We start from the raw sequence: 18,497 nt of genomic DNA, 5'->3' as shown, positions 1-18,497 counted from the left end.
AAGGAGAGATAGATAGTGTGTTTGAGGAAGGGATCCTGGATGTTTAGGCTCTGAGTAAAATGCTCAAGGGTAAAGATGAAGAGTGGTTTGGGAATGTTTTAGGAGTAACGTCAGGGGTTGGTGAGAGGACAAGAGCAAGGGAAGGAGTAGCACTACTTCTGAAACAGTCAGTAGTTGTGGAAGTATGTGATAGAGTTTAAGAAAGTAAACTCTAGATTGATATGGATAAACTGAAAGCGGATGGTGAGAGATGGATGATTATTGATGCCTATGTATCTGGTCATGAGAAGAAAGATCATGAGAGTTAAGTGTTTTGGGAGCAGGTGAGTGAATGATTATTGATGCCTATGCACCTGGTCATGAGAAGAAAGATCATGAGAGTTAAGTGTTTTGGGAGCAGGTGAGTGAATGATTATTGGTACCTATGCACCTGGTCATGAGAAGAAAGATCATGAGAGTTAAGTGTTTTGGGAGCAGGTGAGAGAGTGTGTTAGCAGTTTTAATGCACAAGGCTGGGTTATAGTGTTGGGTGATTTGAATGCAAAGGTGAGTAATGTGGCAGTTGAGGGAATAATTGGTGTACATGGAATGTTCAGTGTTGTAAATGGAAATGGAGAAGAGCTTGTAGATTTGTGTGCTGACAAAGGACTAGTGATAGGGAATACCTGGTTTAAAAAGAGATATACATAAGTATACGTATGTGAGTAGGAGGGATGGCCAGAGAGCATTATTCGATTACGTCTTAATTGATAGGCGCATGAAAGAGAGACTTTTGGATGTTAATGTGCTGAGAGGTGCAGCTGGAGGGATGTCTGATCATCATTATGTTGTAAGGAAAGGTGAAGACTTGTAGAGATTTCAGAAAAGAAGAATGTTGGGGCGAAGAGAATGGTGAGAGTAAGTGAGCTTGGGAAGGAGACTTATGTGAGGAAGTACCAGGAGAGACTGAGTGCAGAGTGGAAAAAGGTAAGAGCAAAGGATGTAAGGGGAGTGGGGAAGGAATGGGATGTATTTAGGGAAGCAGTGATGGCTTGGGCAAAAGATGCTTGTGGCATGAGAAGCGTGGAAGGTGGGCAGATTAGAAAGGGTAGTGAGTGGTGAGATGAAGAAGTAAGATTATCAGAGAAAGAGAAAAGAGAGGCATTTGGATGATTTTTGCAGGGTAAAAGTGCAAATGACTAGATGTATAAAAGAAAGAGGCAGGAGGTCAAGAGAAAGGTGCAAGAGGTGAAAAAGAGGGCAAATGAGAGTTGGGGTGAGAGAGTATCATTAAATTTTAGGGAGAACAAAAAGATGTTTTGGAAGGAGGTAAATAAAGTGCGTAAGACAAGGGAACAAATGGGTACTTCAGTGAAGGGGGCTAATGGGGAGGTAATAACAAGTAGTGGTGATGTGAAAAGGAGATGGAGTGAGTATTTTAAAGGTTTGTAGAATGTGTTAGATGACAGAGTGGCAGATATAGGGTGTTTTGGTCGAGGTGGTGTGCAAAGTGAGAGGGTTAGGGAGAATGATTTGGTAAATAGAGAAGAGCTAGTGAAAGTTTTGCGGAAGATGAAAGCTGGCTAGGCGGCGGGTTTGGATGGTAATGCAGTGGAATTTATTAAAAAAGGCAGTGACTGTGTTGTTGACTAGTTGGTAAGGATATTCAATGTATGTATGGCTCATGGTGAAGTGCCTGAGGATTGGCGGAATGCATATATAGTGCCATTGTACACAGGCAAAGGGGATAAAGGTGAGTGTTCAAATTGCAGAGGTATAAGTTTGTTGAGTATTCCTGGGCAATTACATGGGAGGGTATTGATTGAGAGGGTGAAGGCATATACAGAGCATCAGATTGGGGAAGAGCAGTGTGGTTTCAGAAGTGGTAGAGGATGTGTGGATCAGGTGTTTGCTTTGAAGAATGTATGAGAGAAATACTTTGGAAAACAAATGGATTTGTATGTAGCATTTATGGATCTGGAGAAGGCATAAGATAGAGTTGACAGAGATGCTCTGTGGAAGGTATTAAGAATATATGGTGTGGGAGGCAAGTTCCTAAAAGCAGTGAAAAGTTTTTATTTAGGATGTAAGGCATGTGTACGAGTAGAAAGAGAGGAAAGTGACTGGTTCTCAGTGAATGTTGGTTTGCGGCAGGGATGTGTGATGTCTCCATGGTTGTTTAATTTGTTTATGGATGGGGTTGTTAGGGAGGTGAATGCAAGAGGTTTGGAGAGAGGGGCAAGTATGCAGTCTGTTGTGGATGAGAGGGTCTGGGAAGTGATTCAGTTATTGTTCGCTGTAATACAGCGCTGGTGGCTGATTCGGGTGAGAAACTGCAGAAGCTGGTGACTGAGTTTAGCTGAGAAACTGGAGAAGCTGGTGACTGAGTTTGGTAGTGTGTGAAAGAAGAAAGCTGAGAGTAAATGTGAATAAGAGCAAGGTTATTAGGTACAGTGGGGTTGAGGGACAAGTCAAATGGGAGGTAAGTTTGAATGGAGAAAAACTGGAGGAAGTGAAGTGTTTTAGATAACCAGAAGTGGATTTGGCAGCAGATGTAACCATGGAAGCAGAAGTGAGTCACGGGGTGGGGGAGGGTGCAAAAGTTCTGGAAGCACTGAAAAATGTGTGGAAGGCGAGAGCATTATCTCGGAAAGCAAAAATGGGTATGTTTGAAGGAATAGTGGTTCCAACAATGTTATATGGTTGCGAGGCATGGGCTATAGATAGGGTTGTGCTGAGGAAGGTGGATATGTTGGAAATGAGATGTTTGAGGACAACATGTGGTGTGAGGTGGTTTGATCGAGTAAGTAATGAAAGGGTAGGAGAGATGTGTGGTAATAAAATGAGTATGGTTGAGAGAGCAATAGAGGGTGTATTGAAATGGTTTGGTCACATGGAGAGAATGAGCGAGTAAAGACTGACAAAGAGGATATATGTGTCAGAGGTGGAGGGAACAAGTAGAAGTGGGAGACTTAATTGGAGGTGGAAGGATGGATTAAAAAAGATTTTCAGCGATCATGAACATGCATTTTTGCCATTTTGCCATTTACCATATAGCAAAGTAATGCCAAGAAGAGATAAAAGAAAGCATTTCTATTAAAAAGAATTCTTCTAAAATGCCAGAGGAAATCATCTGCTTCAGGCCTGTTATGGAATACCCTACAGTATCAAAGTCCCTAAAAACTGTTTTTCATTTCATCATATATACATCTTAAAGATTTTCTTTATTCTTGATTGCCATTTCCCATGTTTGCAAGGTAGGAACAAAGAAGGAAAGGCAGCAATCACTCACATCCATTCTACAGGCAGCTGTCCTGTGTAATGCACCAAAACCACAGCCCCCTATCCACAACCACACCCCACAGGCCTTTCCATGGTTTAGCCTGGACACTTCACATGCTCTAATTCAGTCTAGTGACAGCATGTAGACCCCTGTATAATGCATCAGTCCTATTCACTCTATCCTATGCATACCCTTCACTCTCCTGCATGCTCAGTCACAATCACTTAAAATCTTTTTCACTCAACAAACTTATACCTCTGTTGTCTGAACACTCGCCTTTATCCAACTGCCTTTATGCAGTGGCACTATACATGCATTCTGCCAATCCTCAGGCACCTCATCATGAGCCATACATATACTGAAAATTCTAAAAAACGATAAAAAACAGTCACCATCAACTCCAGCCATTTTGGCACCTAACATCTTAAGAAAGGCTTTCACCACCTCTTCTTTCTTCACTAAATCACTCACTATGCCTATCTCACTTGGCATAGCACCCCAGCCCAAACACCCTACATCTACCACCCAATCATCAAACACATTCAACAGTCTCTCAAAATACTCACTCCATTTTCCCTTTTGCCTCTTTCACAAATGTTTCTATTTGTTCTCTTGTTTTTTGCACATTATCAACCTCCTTCCAAAACACCTTTTTCTCTCAGTTTACCAATACTTGTTCACCCTAACTCTCACTAGTCCTCTTTTCTTAACCTCTGTATCTTCTTCCTCTTTACTTCCTGCTGCTTTCTCTTATAAATTCCCCAATCATTTACACTCCTGTAAGTACCACCTATTTGCCTCTCTCACATCTTAAAAGATGTAAATCAAAATATATAGCAACAGAAATATTGACAAAGAAGTTTTGCCAGGAGAGAAACTTGTTTCTCTGTTGCATTTCAAACTAACCCTATGCATGAACTAAGCATGCAAATCTTTGATCAACATACAGGAAACAGAAATATGCAAATGATAAGTTTCAACAATATGCTTGACCCTACCCGCTATTCAACTACATCTGCATGAAAAATGCATACCACCCACCACCACCATATAGTCATGAATTTCTGTCTCTTCATCACTTAATTGATAATCTATCCTTATGATCCTAAAAACACAGATAATTTTCCCAAGTGGTCATCAACTACAGACCTGTACATACATAGTATGGGTCTTAATTTAGGAGAGCTGGTAATCTTTTGATAGCCTATTGCTACAAAGTTTTAATCAAGTCAAAAAAAAATGCTGCAGTAAGTTCTCAATACTCCAGTTATGACTTATCAAATCCACCTATAGGATGAAAGAATTCCCCATGAGAAATGGAAAAAAAGTAATCCTGAAAAAAAGTTCTCTAAAACATGAACCCTTATAAATGCTTTTTAATCGCCATTATTTTTCTCATCAAGTCTGAGTTCTCCACGTGAAAGTATTCAAAAGGGGATATGAACATAAATTTGCTTTTATGGTATGCATGGAAAATTTTCAATATAAGAAATATATGAATACAGGGCATTCAAGGAAGGTGTTCTAGACAAACATTAACCAGATGAAGTTGATAAGCTCTCTGTCTTAAAATCTGAAAGTTATGCTTATCCAGAAATGCTGAAATAGTTAATCTTTGCATTCTCCTTCAGCAGTTTGTATTCATTTTGAAGATTTACTCGTATGACCTTGCATTCTCACAATTTTGAATATGACATTCATCTATTATATGAAACCTTTCTTGCAAGTCTAAGCTTCGCAAATTTCTGTCATACACCTGGAATAATTTTCACATTTTCTAATGACAAATTAATTATCCTTTATATCTACTATAGTGACATACACAACAATAAATAATCTTCCATGCTCTGTTTTTCTTTTAAACTCTCATAATGTGCTCAAAATGGAAAAGTAAACAATAAAAGAACTTGTCATCCCATCACTAAAAACTGTTTCAAGGAATGTTACATCATCTTGTTCAGCAGCACCAGTCGCATCATGCCCAATAAGAAAGTTACTCCACTCGACCCTTACTGAAATTAGTACATGAAGGGAAATACATCCATGTATTACCTTAATATGCCATTACACACAACTTAAGAGTGTACAAATCATATCAACTATCGCAACATACTGTGATCCATACTGTATCATAAGCAAAACCAATATCACTGCTCTGTTATTTTCTAACAAACATCCTCTGGGGTCCTTGAGCTCCCTTAGGCTTATCTGTCATCCTTCTGTGTTAATGTCTTACATCCTAGCTCCTAACTGACCTCTGTTTTGTGACCTTAAACATATTAAGGCACTTTGTTGACTTAAAGCATTAAATCAACCTCAAGTATACTTACCCATGATTCCTTTAAACATTCATCACAGAAACACTGAGTATCTTCCAACAATATTTCACTACAAACTGTATTAGCACTGTAATTAAACTCGAAAACACTATACAACTTAGCAGTGCCTAAACAAAGTTTGGAATGATAAGCTGAATGTCAACAGAGGTAAGGCTGACATTTGCATCACTAGAGGGTGAAATGGCAGTTTGAAATGGTGCTTTCTGACTGGCTGACATTTCCAACTGGGTTTGGTGGTTAATATGACAGGATCAGCTACCCACAAAACAGGATCTCATCTGTCAAGATGATGGTAATAAAGCTTTCAGTTCATGAATACCAAACTTAAAATGTAGATTCTGTAGACAATTACTTTTGATGTGTCAGTTTCCTTGTGTTCCTGTAAGATGCATTCTGCACCTTCAGCATACAGGACACTGAAGTCTTCAATATCAGTGGTACAGTACAATTCACAGCATTCATTAATGTTTATCCCTCTGAAAGCTACACTGCTATATAAGCTTAATACAAACTCATATTGACCCATGCATGATAACCCTCATTTTCTCATGATAATATTTTCTTATCTACTTTCATTAGGGCTACATACCTTCCATGAGTTACCTCCCTTTACTCTATTTCTTCTTATTCTGCTGCCCTTCTTGAGGGGTCAGAAACAGACTGGTGGATTGTTCAAGCTGTCTGTTATCTCTGTCATGCACAGATGTGCATTAAAACAATGATTTCAATAATCCATTTGATTTCTGACTGTAACTTACACTTTTTCCTAATAACTCTTCACTGTCCAAAATACCATGAGTTTCACAGATATGTGAAAAGTATTCACACATATACTAACATAGCCAAACACACTTATCTATTTCACATTCTTTCCCAACAAGGAATAGCATCATTCCAGAAAAGGAGGGGTTAGTTATCAAAACCTTGATATGGAACTGGCAAACTTTGAGCAAAACACAGCTAATAATGCTCTACCACATCTATTCAGCCCCAGGATCGTGATGGGACATTCTGGATTATTAGTTATAGATGTCAACTCCAGGCCTATTTTGCCCTACCTTCCTACCCCTTCTATGGGGCTCCTGCAGTGTCCACTGGATAACTAGTCATAATGTGTAGTGATGTCGTTTACGAATCATTGAGACCATACACATTATCATTTGCATGTGTTACAAAATGGCTCTGTATTCTGTGTTGAGTAACTATCTGGCAAGCACTGTCCTCTGCTTTACTGAAGGGTTACAGTTATTCTCTCAGATTTTACATTATCTAGTGTTACCTGAATGTAATATGCTCTTGATGCAAACTCACTAAGGTGGGAAAGGAGAGTATGTATGTATGTATGTATGTATGTATGTATGTATGTATGTATGTATGTATATATATATCATCCCTGGGGATAGGGGATTAAGAATACTTCCCACGTATTCCCTGCGTGTCGTAGAAGGCGACTAAAAGGGGAGGGAGCGGGTGGCTGGAAATCCTCCCCTCTCGTTTTTTTTCTTTTGATTTTCCAAAAGAAGGAACAGAGGGGGCCAGGTGAGGATATTCCAAAAAAGGCCCAGTCCTCTGTTCTTAACGCTACCTCGCTAACGCGGGAAATGGCAAATAGTTTGAAAGAAAAGAAATATATATATATATATATACATATATATATATATATATATATATATATATATATATATATATATATATATATATATATATATATATATATATTTATATATATATCTTTCTTTTCTTTCACATTATTCGCCATTTCCCGCATTAGCGAGGTAGCATTAAGAACAGAGGACTGGGCCTTTGAGGGAATACCCTCACCTGGCCCAATTCTCTGTTCCTTCTTTTGGAAAATTAAAAAAAAAACCGAGAGGGGAGGATTTCCAGCCCCCCGCTCCCTCCCCTTTTAGTCGCCTTCTACAACACGCAGGGAATATGTGGGAAGTATTCTTAATCCCCTATCCCCAGGGATAGGGGATTAAGAGTACTTCCCACGTATTCCCTGCGTGTCGTAGAAGGCGACTAAAAGGGGAGGGAGCGGGGGGCTGGAAATCCTCCCCTCTCGGTTTTTTTTTTAATTTTCCAAAAGAAGGAACAGAGAATTGGGCCAGGTGAGGGTATTCCCTCAAAGGCCCAGTCCTCTGTTCTTAACGCTACCTCGCTAATGCGGGAAATGGCGAATAGTTTGAAAGAAAAGAAAGAAATATATATATATATATATATATATATATATATATATATATATATATATATATATATATATATATATATATATATACACAGTGGTGCATGTGATCAAGTATGTGCTAACAACCATGATGAAAATGAAACATAAATTCTCAAGTGCACTTTTTTGTAATGGTCATATCATCAGGGGAGACACAAGAATGAGATAGAAGTAGAATAATCAGTTGATATACAGGAAAAATAGCTAAGATGCCATTAGTAAACATCTCTTCCTTGTATATCAACTGATTCTTTTACATCTATCTCATCCTTGTATCTTCCCTGACGATGTGATCATGACACAAAAGTGCACTTGGGAACTTATCATGTTTCATTTTCCTCAAGGTTATCAGCAAATAGTAGATCACATGCACCACTGTGACCTCTTGCAATCTATGTCTATAAGAGGAAAAGGTCCAAGAAACACAAACAAAATATCCACACAGGTGGTTCTTAATGAAGTTATCATATGCTGTATTCATATTTATCATCATCAAAAGCATTGAGATGTGATTTTGCTTTCTTACAGAAGTAAGCTTCAAATAATATTCATCTTCCACACTGCTTTAAAGTGTCAAATTCACCAAAGCACTAAAATAAGTACTTTGTATTGAACTCTTTTATCATTTTTCATATATTCAAAAAATTAACTAAAAAACATAATTCTTTAGCCCTGCCTCAATGACTACGCCTAGAAATTTTGTAAGTGAAGACACAGGTTTTCAAAGCAAACAATGATAAGTGATACAGAATAATATGTCATAAAGAAACCATAATGATGTCTTTATCATTAACAAAAAACAATGTAAATCCATTTTCATAATTTCATCTGCTGGTAATGGTAATTCCTCATAATAAATAACTTAGTCCTGATATGCAGTCCCACAGAGGCATATTACCCCTTGAGAACAATATCATTACCACTCTCTTAAAAGGATGCAACCTAAGAGCATGACAGCCTGGTTCTTGACCTGACCCTTATGGGTTCAGCCAGAGGTCACACCATCATATCCAAGGATTATACCATCGCCTTCAAGGGATGTACCAGCTACTTAAATGTCATGCAATTATTCTCAGGTGTTAAAAGAATTTTCAAACATCACTGGCTAGATAATGTAAAAAAAAAATTCAGAAAAAGCAAAATGTCATATATCTAATGCAAAATGACATCATGTGCTGTCTTAAAATAAGTTCTTACAAATGAAAATCTATTACCTTTATTATTACTCTTATTATTGTCATTAACATTATTGCTGTTATTATATCTGTATATAAGAGTATGAGCAGCATAACTCCAAGCATGCATCTTGGATTTTTCAGGGCATGCTTCTTTCTTACATAGTTCACAGAATTCTTCAAGGGTAGATCACTTCCATCCTTATCCCTATATTTCCAAGAGGTTCCACCCAAAAATTCGTTTCTGATGCTTAGTTTCTAGTCAGTGAAACCAAGCACATGTATTACTCACTGATTTTCTTTTACTGTAAGTTACTAGTTTCTAATAAACCAAGAAAAGAAAAATCAAGCTCTATTTCCGTGTTTACAAATACTAGCGGCAAGTTACATTTTTGAAGCAACAGGATAATCTGTATCTTAAATAAAAATGCTAATACTAATGTCTTATTTGTACACTGTTATTTTACTACACCTAATCAAAACCGATTTTGGTATGGACTAAGTTTCTTGTGCAATACCACATCCACAGCAGAGAGGAAATTAGATATACAGTTATACTGAAAATATATTTCCATTTATGCCAATATATAATCTAACATAAAATTCCAAGCTGCAGGATGAATACTGCTCACTTACTAGATGTGTAAACACACTCCAAGTTTAGCAGCAAGAGAAGCATGCTGTGTGCGTGTATTGATGTCACTTGTAGCTAAAATAGGCCATAGACCAGCAAGACCTGCTAACAGGTTCAGACGAGTAGATATACTCAACTGACAACGACAAAGTACCTCTGTTACCTTTTGAACTACCTCTACAATCCCATCTGGCCTGGTTTCATGAAGAACTGCACCACTCTGTAATAACTGTGAGTGGAAAAAAAATTATTACTTACAAATCCAACTTCAGTTTATTAGTTATGAAACATGGATCATGAAAGAGCAATGCAGACAATTATGACAAACACCCCCAAAAATGTAAATTTCAATTGTCCATGGTGAACTCTAAGTGTTCTCAGATAATACCAAGAAGCTCTGATGCAATCATGATGATGCTCAATGTGTTATCTCTCAATAAATAATACATCATTTTCTGCCATCTAAACGAAAAATTACCTATAAGTAAAATGAATTTCCTGAAAGTACAGTATCTTTTGCATTCCTAAACTTTCATTTGTACCTTCAACTCTGTTAACACTTTAGTGGCAGAATCTATTTCCAGATGCATTCCCAGAGGAGTGTGAAGTCTCCAGCAGAATATGAAAACTGTATTTTCTTTTTTTTAACTACACTTTCAGTAAAGCACCAGCATAAATTTTCCATATGAGAAACTAATCTTTAACCAAACATATCTGAGAGTAGGGAAAAATAAATGAAAACAAAAATGATGTACAATATCTACAACATAATCTTCCTGAAGCATTACAAATTTCTTGCTTATTACACTTATAGTGATGAACTAATTGTTGATGGTGTGGAAGATAGTCAGAAGTGCTGGATTTAGAGGGATGCTTGGCAGCCTTGTGTTGCCAACTCATGGCTATTTGTCAAAAAAAATTTATTTCTTATAATTATTCAATATCATTTTGTATTATTATAAAAAATACACACATAATGAATGAACTGTAAATGATGAAAAAACAAAACAAAATGCCACACCTAAACTGATGCTTCATTGCCCCAAGATGGTGCCAGCTTACGAGCACTCATCATCGTACATTATCACTGTATATCTTTATTCATGCATCAAAATACATCTCATATACATAAACAATATATTCTAACAATATAATACAAATAGATGATGTAAATTATGGTGAAAACAATATATGAATTGCTGTGTAGGTGGCATGGTGGTATCAGGTAATGAAAGAGCCATTGTTTAGGTTGGGATCATACCTAAATTACAGTGTAAACAAAGATGAGAAAGAATTAGATGAATAAATCACTAAAAGAGTGGTGTGAGATAGTAAGTTATTGTTGTGTCTGGGAGGTTTAACCTCGAGCACAGGCAAAAAGCAAAACTAATTGGGTTCCTGATGCCATTTCCTGATCACAAATGTATCAGCCCTCTGTGTATGCTGTTCAAACCATTTCTTATATTCTGCTGACTTTCATCACTTTTCCAGAGCTAAAATGATCTGTACATTGACTTGAATCAGTCATTGCAGCCAAGGAGTTAAATTTTTTTTTCTAAAGCCATAAAACTTTGGGTGTCCTACAGGAAAAGACAGAGTCATGATGAAAGACTTAAAGACCTAAAATTGTCTATAAAAAGCAAAGACCCTAAGGATACTCAACAAAAGTTTCAAAATAATACGATCAAAAATATAACTCCATCATTTCTTCATAATACAAAGTGACGATTATTCTATGAAGTTTGGGGGAAGATGTAATACATATGTGCAAAAGTTTTTTAGAAAGATATATATCACATCATGCATTAATCCCCCTTTTTCTCTCCCTCCAGTACTCTTCCACTCTACTTCCCCATGTCACAAGTAGTTTTCCTCTCACACCAACCTCTTTAATTGTACTGTCATACGCCTCCTTTTAAACTTCCCATCATGGATTTTACAGGCCTAGACATATACATATATACACATGTACATACACTTTCCGCCTTCATCCATTCCTGTCACCACCCCACCACACATGAAATGGCACCCCCCTCCCATCGCGCGTGCAAGGTAGCACTAGGAAAGGACAACAAAAGCGACGTTTGTTCACACTCAGTCTCTAGCTGTCATGTGTAATGCACCAAAATGAAAACTTCCAGTCCACATCTAGGCCTCACAAAACTTTCCATGATTTACCCCAGATGCTTCACATGCCCTGGTTCAATCCACTGACAGCATGTCCAGCCTGGTATACCACATCGCTCCAATTCACTCTATTCCTCGTACGTCTTTCACCATCCTGTATGTTCAGGCTACGATCACTCAAAATCTTTTTCACTCCATCCTTCCACCTCCAATTTGGTCTCCCACTTTTCCTCATTCCCTCCACCTCTGATACATATATCCACTTTGTCAATCTTTCCCCACTCATTCTCTCCATGTGACCAGAACATTTCAATACACTTTCTTCTGCTCTCTCAACCATGCTCTTTTTATTACTACACATCTCTCATGCCCTTTCATTACTTACTTGATCAAACCACCTCACACCACATATTGTCCTCAAACATCTCATTTTCAACACATCCACCCTCCTCCGCACAACCCTAACTATAGCCCATGCCTCGCAACCATATAACATTGTTGGAACCACTATTCCTCCAAACAAACCCATTTTTGCTCTCCGAGATAACGTTCTCACCTTCCACACATTCTTCAATGCTTCCAGAACCTTTGCCCCCTTCCCCACCCTGTGACTCACATCCACTTCCATGTTTCCATCCGCTGCTAATCCACTCTCAGATATCTAAAACAATTCACTTCTTCCAGCTTTTCTACATCTAAATTCACCTCCCAAGACTTGTCCCTTAACCCTATTGTACCTAATAACCTCGCTCTCATTCACATTTACTCTCAGCTTCCTTCTTTCACACACTTTACCAAACTCAGTCACCAGCTTCTGCAGTTTCTCACCTGAATCAGCCACCAGCGCTGTATTATCAGCGAACAACAACTGACTCACTTCCCAAGCTCTCTCATCCACAACAGACTGCATACTTGCCCCTCTTTCCAAAACTCTTGCATTCACCTCCCTAACAACCCAATCCATAAACAAATCAAACAACCATGGAGACATCACGCACCCCAGCCGCAAACCAACATTCACTGGGAACCAATCACTTTCCTCTCTTCCTACTCGTACACATGCCTTACATCCTCGATAAAAACTTTTCACTACTTCTAGCAACTTACCTCCCACACCATATACTCTTAATACCTTCCACAGAGCATCTCAATCGACTATCATATGCCCTCTCTAGATCCATAAATACTACATACAAATCCATCTGTTTTTCTAAGTATTTCTCACATACATTCTTCAAAGCAAACACCTAATCCACACATTCCTTACCACTTCTGGAAACACACTGCCCTTCCCCAATCTAATAATCTGTACATGCTTTCACCCTCTCAATCAATATCCTTCCACCTTTATCCCCTTTGCCTTTATACAATGGCACTATGCAAGCATTTCACCAATCCTCAGGCACTTCACCGTGAACCATACATGCATTGAATATTTTCACCAACCAGTCAACAACACAGTTACCCACTTTTTTGATAAATTCCACTACAATACTATCCAAACCTGCTGCCGTGCTGGCTTTCATCTTCTGCAAAGATTTCACTACCTCTTTGTTTATCAAACAATTCTCCCTGAACCCTCTCGCTTCGCACACCACCTCGACAAAAATACACTATATCTGCCATTCTGTCATCAAACATATTCAACAAACCTTCAAAACACTCACTCCATCTCCTTCTCACTTCACCACTACTTGTTATTACCTCTCCATTAGCCTCCTTCACCGATGTTCCCATTTGTTCTCATGTCTTACTCACTTTATTTACCTCCTTCCAAAACATCCTTTCATCCTCCTTAAAATCTAACGATACTCTCTCTCACCCCAACTCTCATTGCCCTTTTTTTCACCAGCTGCATCTTTTTTTGACTTCTTGCCTCTTTCTTTTATACATCTCCCAGTCATTTGCACAATTTCCCTACAAAAATCGTCCAAATGCCTCTCTCTTCTCTTTCACTAACAACCTTACTTCTTCATTCCACCACTCACTAGCCTTTCTAACCTGCCCACCTGCCACCTTTCTCATGCCACAAGCATCTTTTACACAAGCCTTCACTGCTTCCCTAAATAAAACTCATTCCTCCCCCACTCCCCTTATGTCATTTGCCCCCACCTTTCTCCATTCTGCACTCAATTCCTCCTGGTACTCACTCACACAAAACTCCTTTCCAAGCTCACTTACTCTCATCACTCACTTAACCCCAACATTCTCTTTTTTTCTGAAAACCTCTACAAATCTTCACCTACACCTCCACAAGATAATAATCAGACATCCCTCCACTTGCCCCTCTCAGCACATTAACATCCAAAAATCTCTCTTTCATGCGCCTATCAATTAACACGTATTCCAATAAAGCTCTCTGGCCATCTATCCTAATTTTGATACATAATTTTTTTTTTTTTGCTTTGTCGCTGTCTCCCGCATTTGCAAGGTAGCGCAAGGAAACAGACGAAAGAAATGGCCCAACCCACCCCCATACACATGTATATACATACGTCCACACACACAAATATACATACCTACACAGCTTTCCATGGTTTACCCCAGACGCTTCACATGCCTGATTCAATCCACTGACAGCACGTCAACCCCAGTATACCACATTGATCCAATTCACTCTATTCCTTGCCCTCCTTTCACCCTCCTGCATGTTTAGGCCCCAATCACAGAAAATCTTTTTCACTCCATCTTTCCACCTCCAATTTGGTCTCCCACTTCTCCTCGTTCCCTCCACCTCCGACACATATATCCTCTTGGTCAATCTTTCCTCACTCATTCTCTCCATGTGCTCAAACCATTTCAAAACACCCTCTTCTGCTCTCTCAACCACGCTCTTTTTATTTCCACACATCTCTCTTACCCTTATGTTACTTACTCGATCAAACCACCTCACACCACACATTGTCCTCAAACGTCTCATTTCCAGCACATCCATCCTCCTACGCACAACTCTATCCATAGCCCACGCCTCGCAACCATACAACATTGTTGGAACCACTATTCCTTCAAACATACCCATTTTTGCTTTCCGAGATAATGTTCTCGACTTCCACACATTCTTCAAGGCTCCCAGGATTTTCGCCCCCTCCCCCACCCTATGATCCACATCTGCTTCCATGGTTCCATCCGCTGCCAGATCCACTCCCAGATATCTAAAACACTTTACTTCCTCCAGTTTTTCTCCATTCAAACTTACCTCCCAATTGACTTGACCCTCAACCCTACTGTACCTAATTACCTTGCTCTTATTCACATTATTAAGAATATATGGTGTGGGAGGCAAGTTGTTAGAAGAAGTGAAAAGTTTTTATCGAGGATGAAAGGCATGTGTACGTGTAGGAAGAGAGGAAAGTGATTGGTTCTCAGTGAATGTAGGTTTGCGGCAGGGGTGTGTGATGTCTCCATGGTTGTTTAATTTGTTTATGGATGAGGTTGTTAGGGAGGTGAATGCAAGAGTTTTGGAAAGAGGGGCAAGTATGAAGTCTGTTGGGGATGAGAGAGCTTGGGAAGTGAGTCAGTTGTTGTTCGCTGATGATACAGTGCTGGTGGCTGATTCATGTGAGAAACTGCAGAAGCTGGTGACTGAGTTTGGTAAAGTGTGTGAAAGAAGAAAGTTAAGAGTAAATGTGAATAAGAGCAAGGTTGATACATATACTTATGTTTATCTATCTTTCTAAACCAGGTATTCCCAATCACCAGCCTTTTTTCAGCACACAAATCTACAAGCTCTTCACGATTTCCATTTTCAACACTGAACACCCCATGTACACCAACTATACCCTCCACTGCCACATTACTCATCTTTGCATTCAAATCACCCATCACTATAACCCGGTCTCGTGCAACAAAGTTCCTAACACATTTACTTAGCTGGTCTCAAAACACTTGCCTCTCATGATCTTTCTTCCGTCCTGCATGTTCAGGCCCCGATAGCTCAAAATCTTTTTCACTCCATCCTTCCACCTCCAATTTGGTCTCCCACTTCTCCTTGTTTCCTCCACCTCTGACACATATATCCTCTTCGTCAATCTTTCCTCACTCATTCTCTCTCTGTGACCAAACCATTTCAGTACACCCTCTTCTGCTCTCTCAACCACACTCTTTTCATTACTACACATCTCTCTTACCCTTTCATTACTTACTCGATCAAACCACCTCAAACCACATATTGTCCTCAAACATTTCCAACACATCCACCTCATCCGCACAACCGAATCTACAGATCATGACTTGAACCATATAACATTGTTGAATCCACTATTCCTTCAAAAATACTCATTTTTGCTTTTAGAGATAATGTTCTCGCCTTCGACACATTCATCTTCCCCTCCCCCAGCCTGTGACCCACTTCCGCTATATATATATATATATATATATATAGGGGATAGGGGAGAAAGAATACTTCCCACGTATTCCCTGCGTGTCGTAGAAGGCGACTAAAAGGGGAGGGAGCGGGGGGCTGGAAATCCTCCCCTCTCACTTTTTTTTTTTTTTTTAATATTCCAAAAGAGGGAACAGAGAAGGGGCCCAGGTGAGGATATTCTCTCAAGGGCCCAGTCCTCTGTTCTCAACGCTACCTCGCTAATGCGGGAAATGGCGAATAGTATGAAAGAAAAAGAAAAAGATATATATATATATATATATATATATATATATATATATATATATATATATATATATATATATATGTAAATATGTATTATATTATCCATGGGGATAGGGGAGAAAGAATACTTCCCACGCATTCCTCACGTGTCGTAGAAGGCGACTAAAGGGGACGGGAGCGGGGTGCCAGAAACACTCCCCTCCTTGTATTTTAACTTTCTAATAGGGGAAACAGAAGAAGGAGTCACGCGAGGAGTGCTCATCCTCCTCGAAGGCTCAGAATGGGATGTCTAAATGTGTGTGGATGTAACCAAGATGAGAAAAAAGGAGAGATAGGTAGTATGTTTGAGGAAAGGAACCTGGATGTTTTGGCTCTGAGTGAAACGAAGCTAAAGGGTAAAGGGGAAGAGTGGTTTGGGAATGTCTTGGGAGTAAAGTCAGGGGTTAATGAGAGGACAAGAGCAAGGGAAGGAGTAGCACTACTCCTGAATTAGGAGTTGTGGGAGTATGTGATAGAGTGTAAGAAAGTAAATTCTAGATTGATATGGGTAAAACTGAAAGTTGATGGAGAGAGATGGGTGATTATTGGTGCATATGCTCCTGGGCATGAGAAGAAAGATCATGAGAAGCAAGTGTTTTGGGAGCAGCTGAATGAGTGTGTTAGTGGTTTTGATGCACAAGACCAGGTTATAGTGATGGGTGATTTGAATGCAAAGGTGATTAATGTGGCAGTTGAGGGAATAATTGGTATACATGGAGTGTTCAGTGTTGTAAATGGAAATGGTGAAGAGCTTGTAGATTTATGTGCTGAAAAAGGACTGGTGATTGGGAATACCTGGTTTAAAAAGCGAGATATACATAAGTATACGTATGTAAGTAGGAGAGATGGCTAGAGAGCGTTATTGGATAACGTGTTAATTGATAGACGCGCGAAAGAGAGACTTTTGGATGTTAATGTGCTGACAGTTGCAACTGGAGGGATGTCTGATCATTATCTTGTGGAGGCGAAGGTGAAGATTTGTGGGGATTTTCAGAAAAGAAGAGAGACTGTTGGGGTGAAGAGAGTGGTGAGAGTAAGTGAGCTTGGGAAGGAGACATGTGTGAGGAAGTACCAGGAGAGACTGAGTTCAGAATGGAAAAAGGTGAGAACAAAGGAGGTAAGGGGAGTGGGGGAGGAATGGGATGTATTTAGGGAAGCAGTGATGGCTTGCGCAAAAGATGCTTGTGGCATGAGAAGCGTGGGAGGTGGGTTGATTAGAAAAGGTAGTGAGTGGTGGGATGAAGAAGTAAGATTATTAGTGAAAGAGAAGAGAGAGGCATCTGAACGATTTTTGCTCGGAAAAAATGCAAATGAGTGGGAGAGGTATAAAAGAAAGAGGCAGGAGGTCAAGAGAAAGGTGTAAGAGGTGAAAAAGAGGGCAAATGAAAGTTGGGGTGAGAGAGTATCATTAAATTTCAGGGAGAATAAAAAGATGTTTTGGAAGGAGGTAAATAAAGCGCGTAAGACAAGGGAGCAAATGGGAACTTCAGTGAAGGAGACTAACAGGGAGATGATAACAAGTAGTGGTGATGTGAGAAGGAGATGGAGTATTTTGAAGGTTTGTTGAATATGTTTGATGATAGAGTGGCAGATATAGGGTGTTTTGGTTGAGGTGGTGTGCAAAGTGAGAGGGTTAGGGAAAATGGTTTGGTAAATAGAGAAGAGGTAGTAAAAGCTTTATGGAAGATGAAAGCCGGCAAAGCAGCAGGTTTGGATGGTATTGCAGTGGAATTTATTAAGAAAGGGGGTGACTGTATTGTTGACTGGTTGGTAAGGCTAATTAATGTATGTATGATTCATGGTGAGGTGCCTGAGGATTGGCAGAATGCTTGCATAGTGCCATTGTATAAATGCAAAGGGGATAGGAGTGAGTGCTCAAATTACAGAGGTATAAGTTTGTTGAGTATTCCTGGTAAATTATATGGGAGGGTATTGATTGAGAGGGTGAAGGCGTGTACAGAGCATCAGATTGGGGAAGAGCAGTGTGGTTTCAGAAGTGGTAGAGGATGTGTGGATCAGGTGTTTGCTTTGAAGAATGTATGTGAGAAATACTTAGAAAAACAAATGGATTTGTATGTAGCATTTATG

At 39.3% G+C, this 18,497-nt stretch overlaps 1 protein-coding gene across 1 annotated transcript in view; it reads right to left on the bottom strand.

Annotated features, from left to right (window-relative positions):
- Positions 1–7,882: 7,882 nt before the first annotated feature.
- The window catches only part of LOC139749160 (uncharacterized), a 346,975-nt gene continuing 336,360 nt past the window's right edge, over positions 7,883–18,497 (bottom strand). Inside the window, exon 7 of the mRNA XM_071662812.1 lies at positions 7,883–9,866. Within this exon, the coding sequence (XP_071518913.1) occupies positions 9,639–9,866 (228 nt within the window). The 3' untranslated portion in view covers positions 7,883–9,638. The remainder of the gene's footprint in view (positions 9,867–18,497) is intronic.

This window comes from Panulirus ornatus, chromosome 6, assembly GCF_036320965.1.
Source record: "Panulirus ornatus isolate Po-2019 chromosome 6, ASM3632096v1, whole genome shotgun sequence".
NCBI classification, from domain to species: Eukaryota; Metazoa; Arthropoda; class Malacostraca; order Decapoda; family Palinuridae; genus Panulirus; species Panulirus ornatus.
The sequence above is the reverse complement of the archived record's forward strand: the minus strand, read 5'-3'. Positions and strand labels throughout refer to the sequence as shown.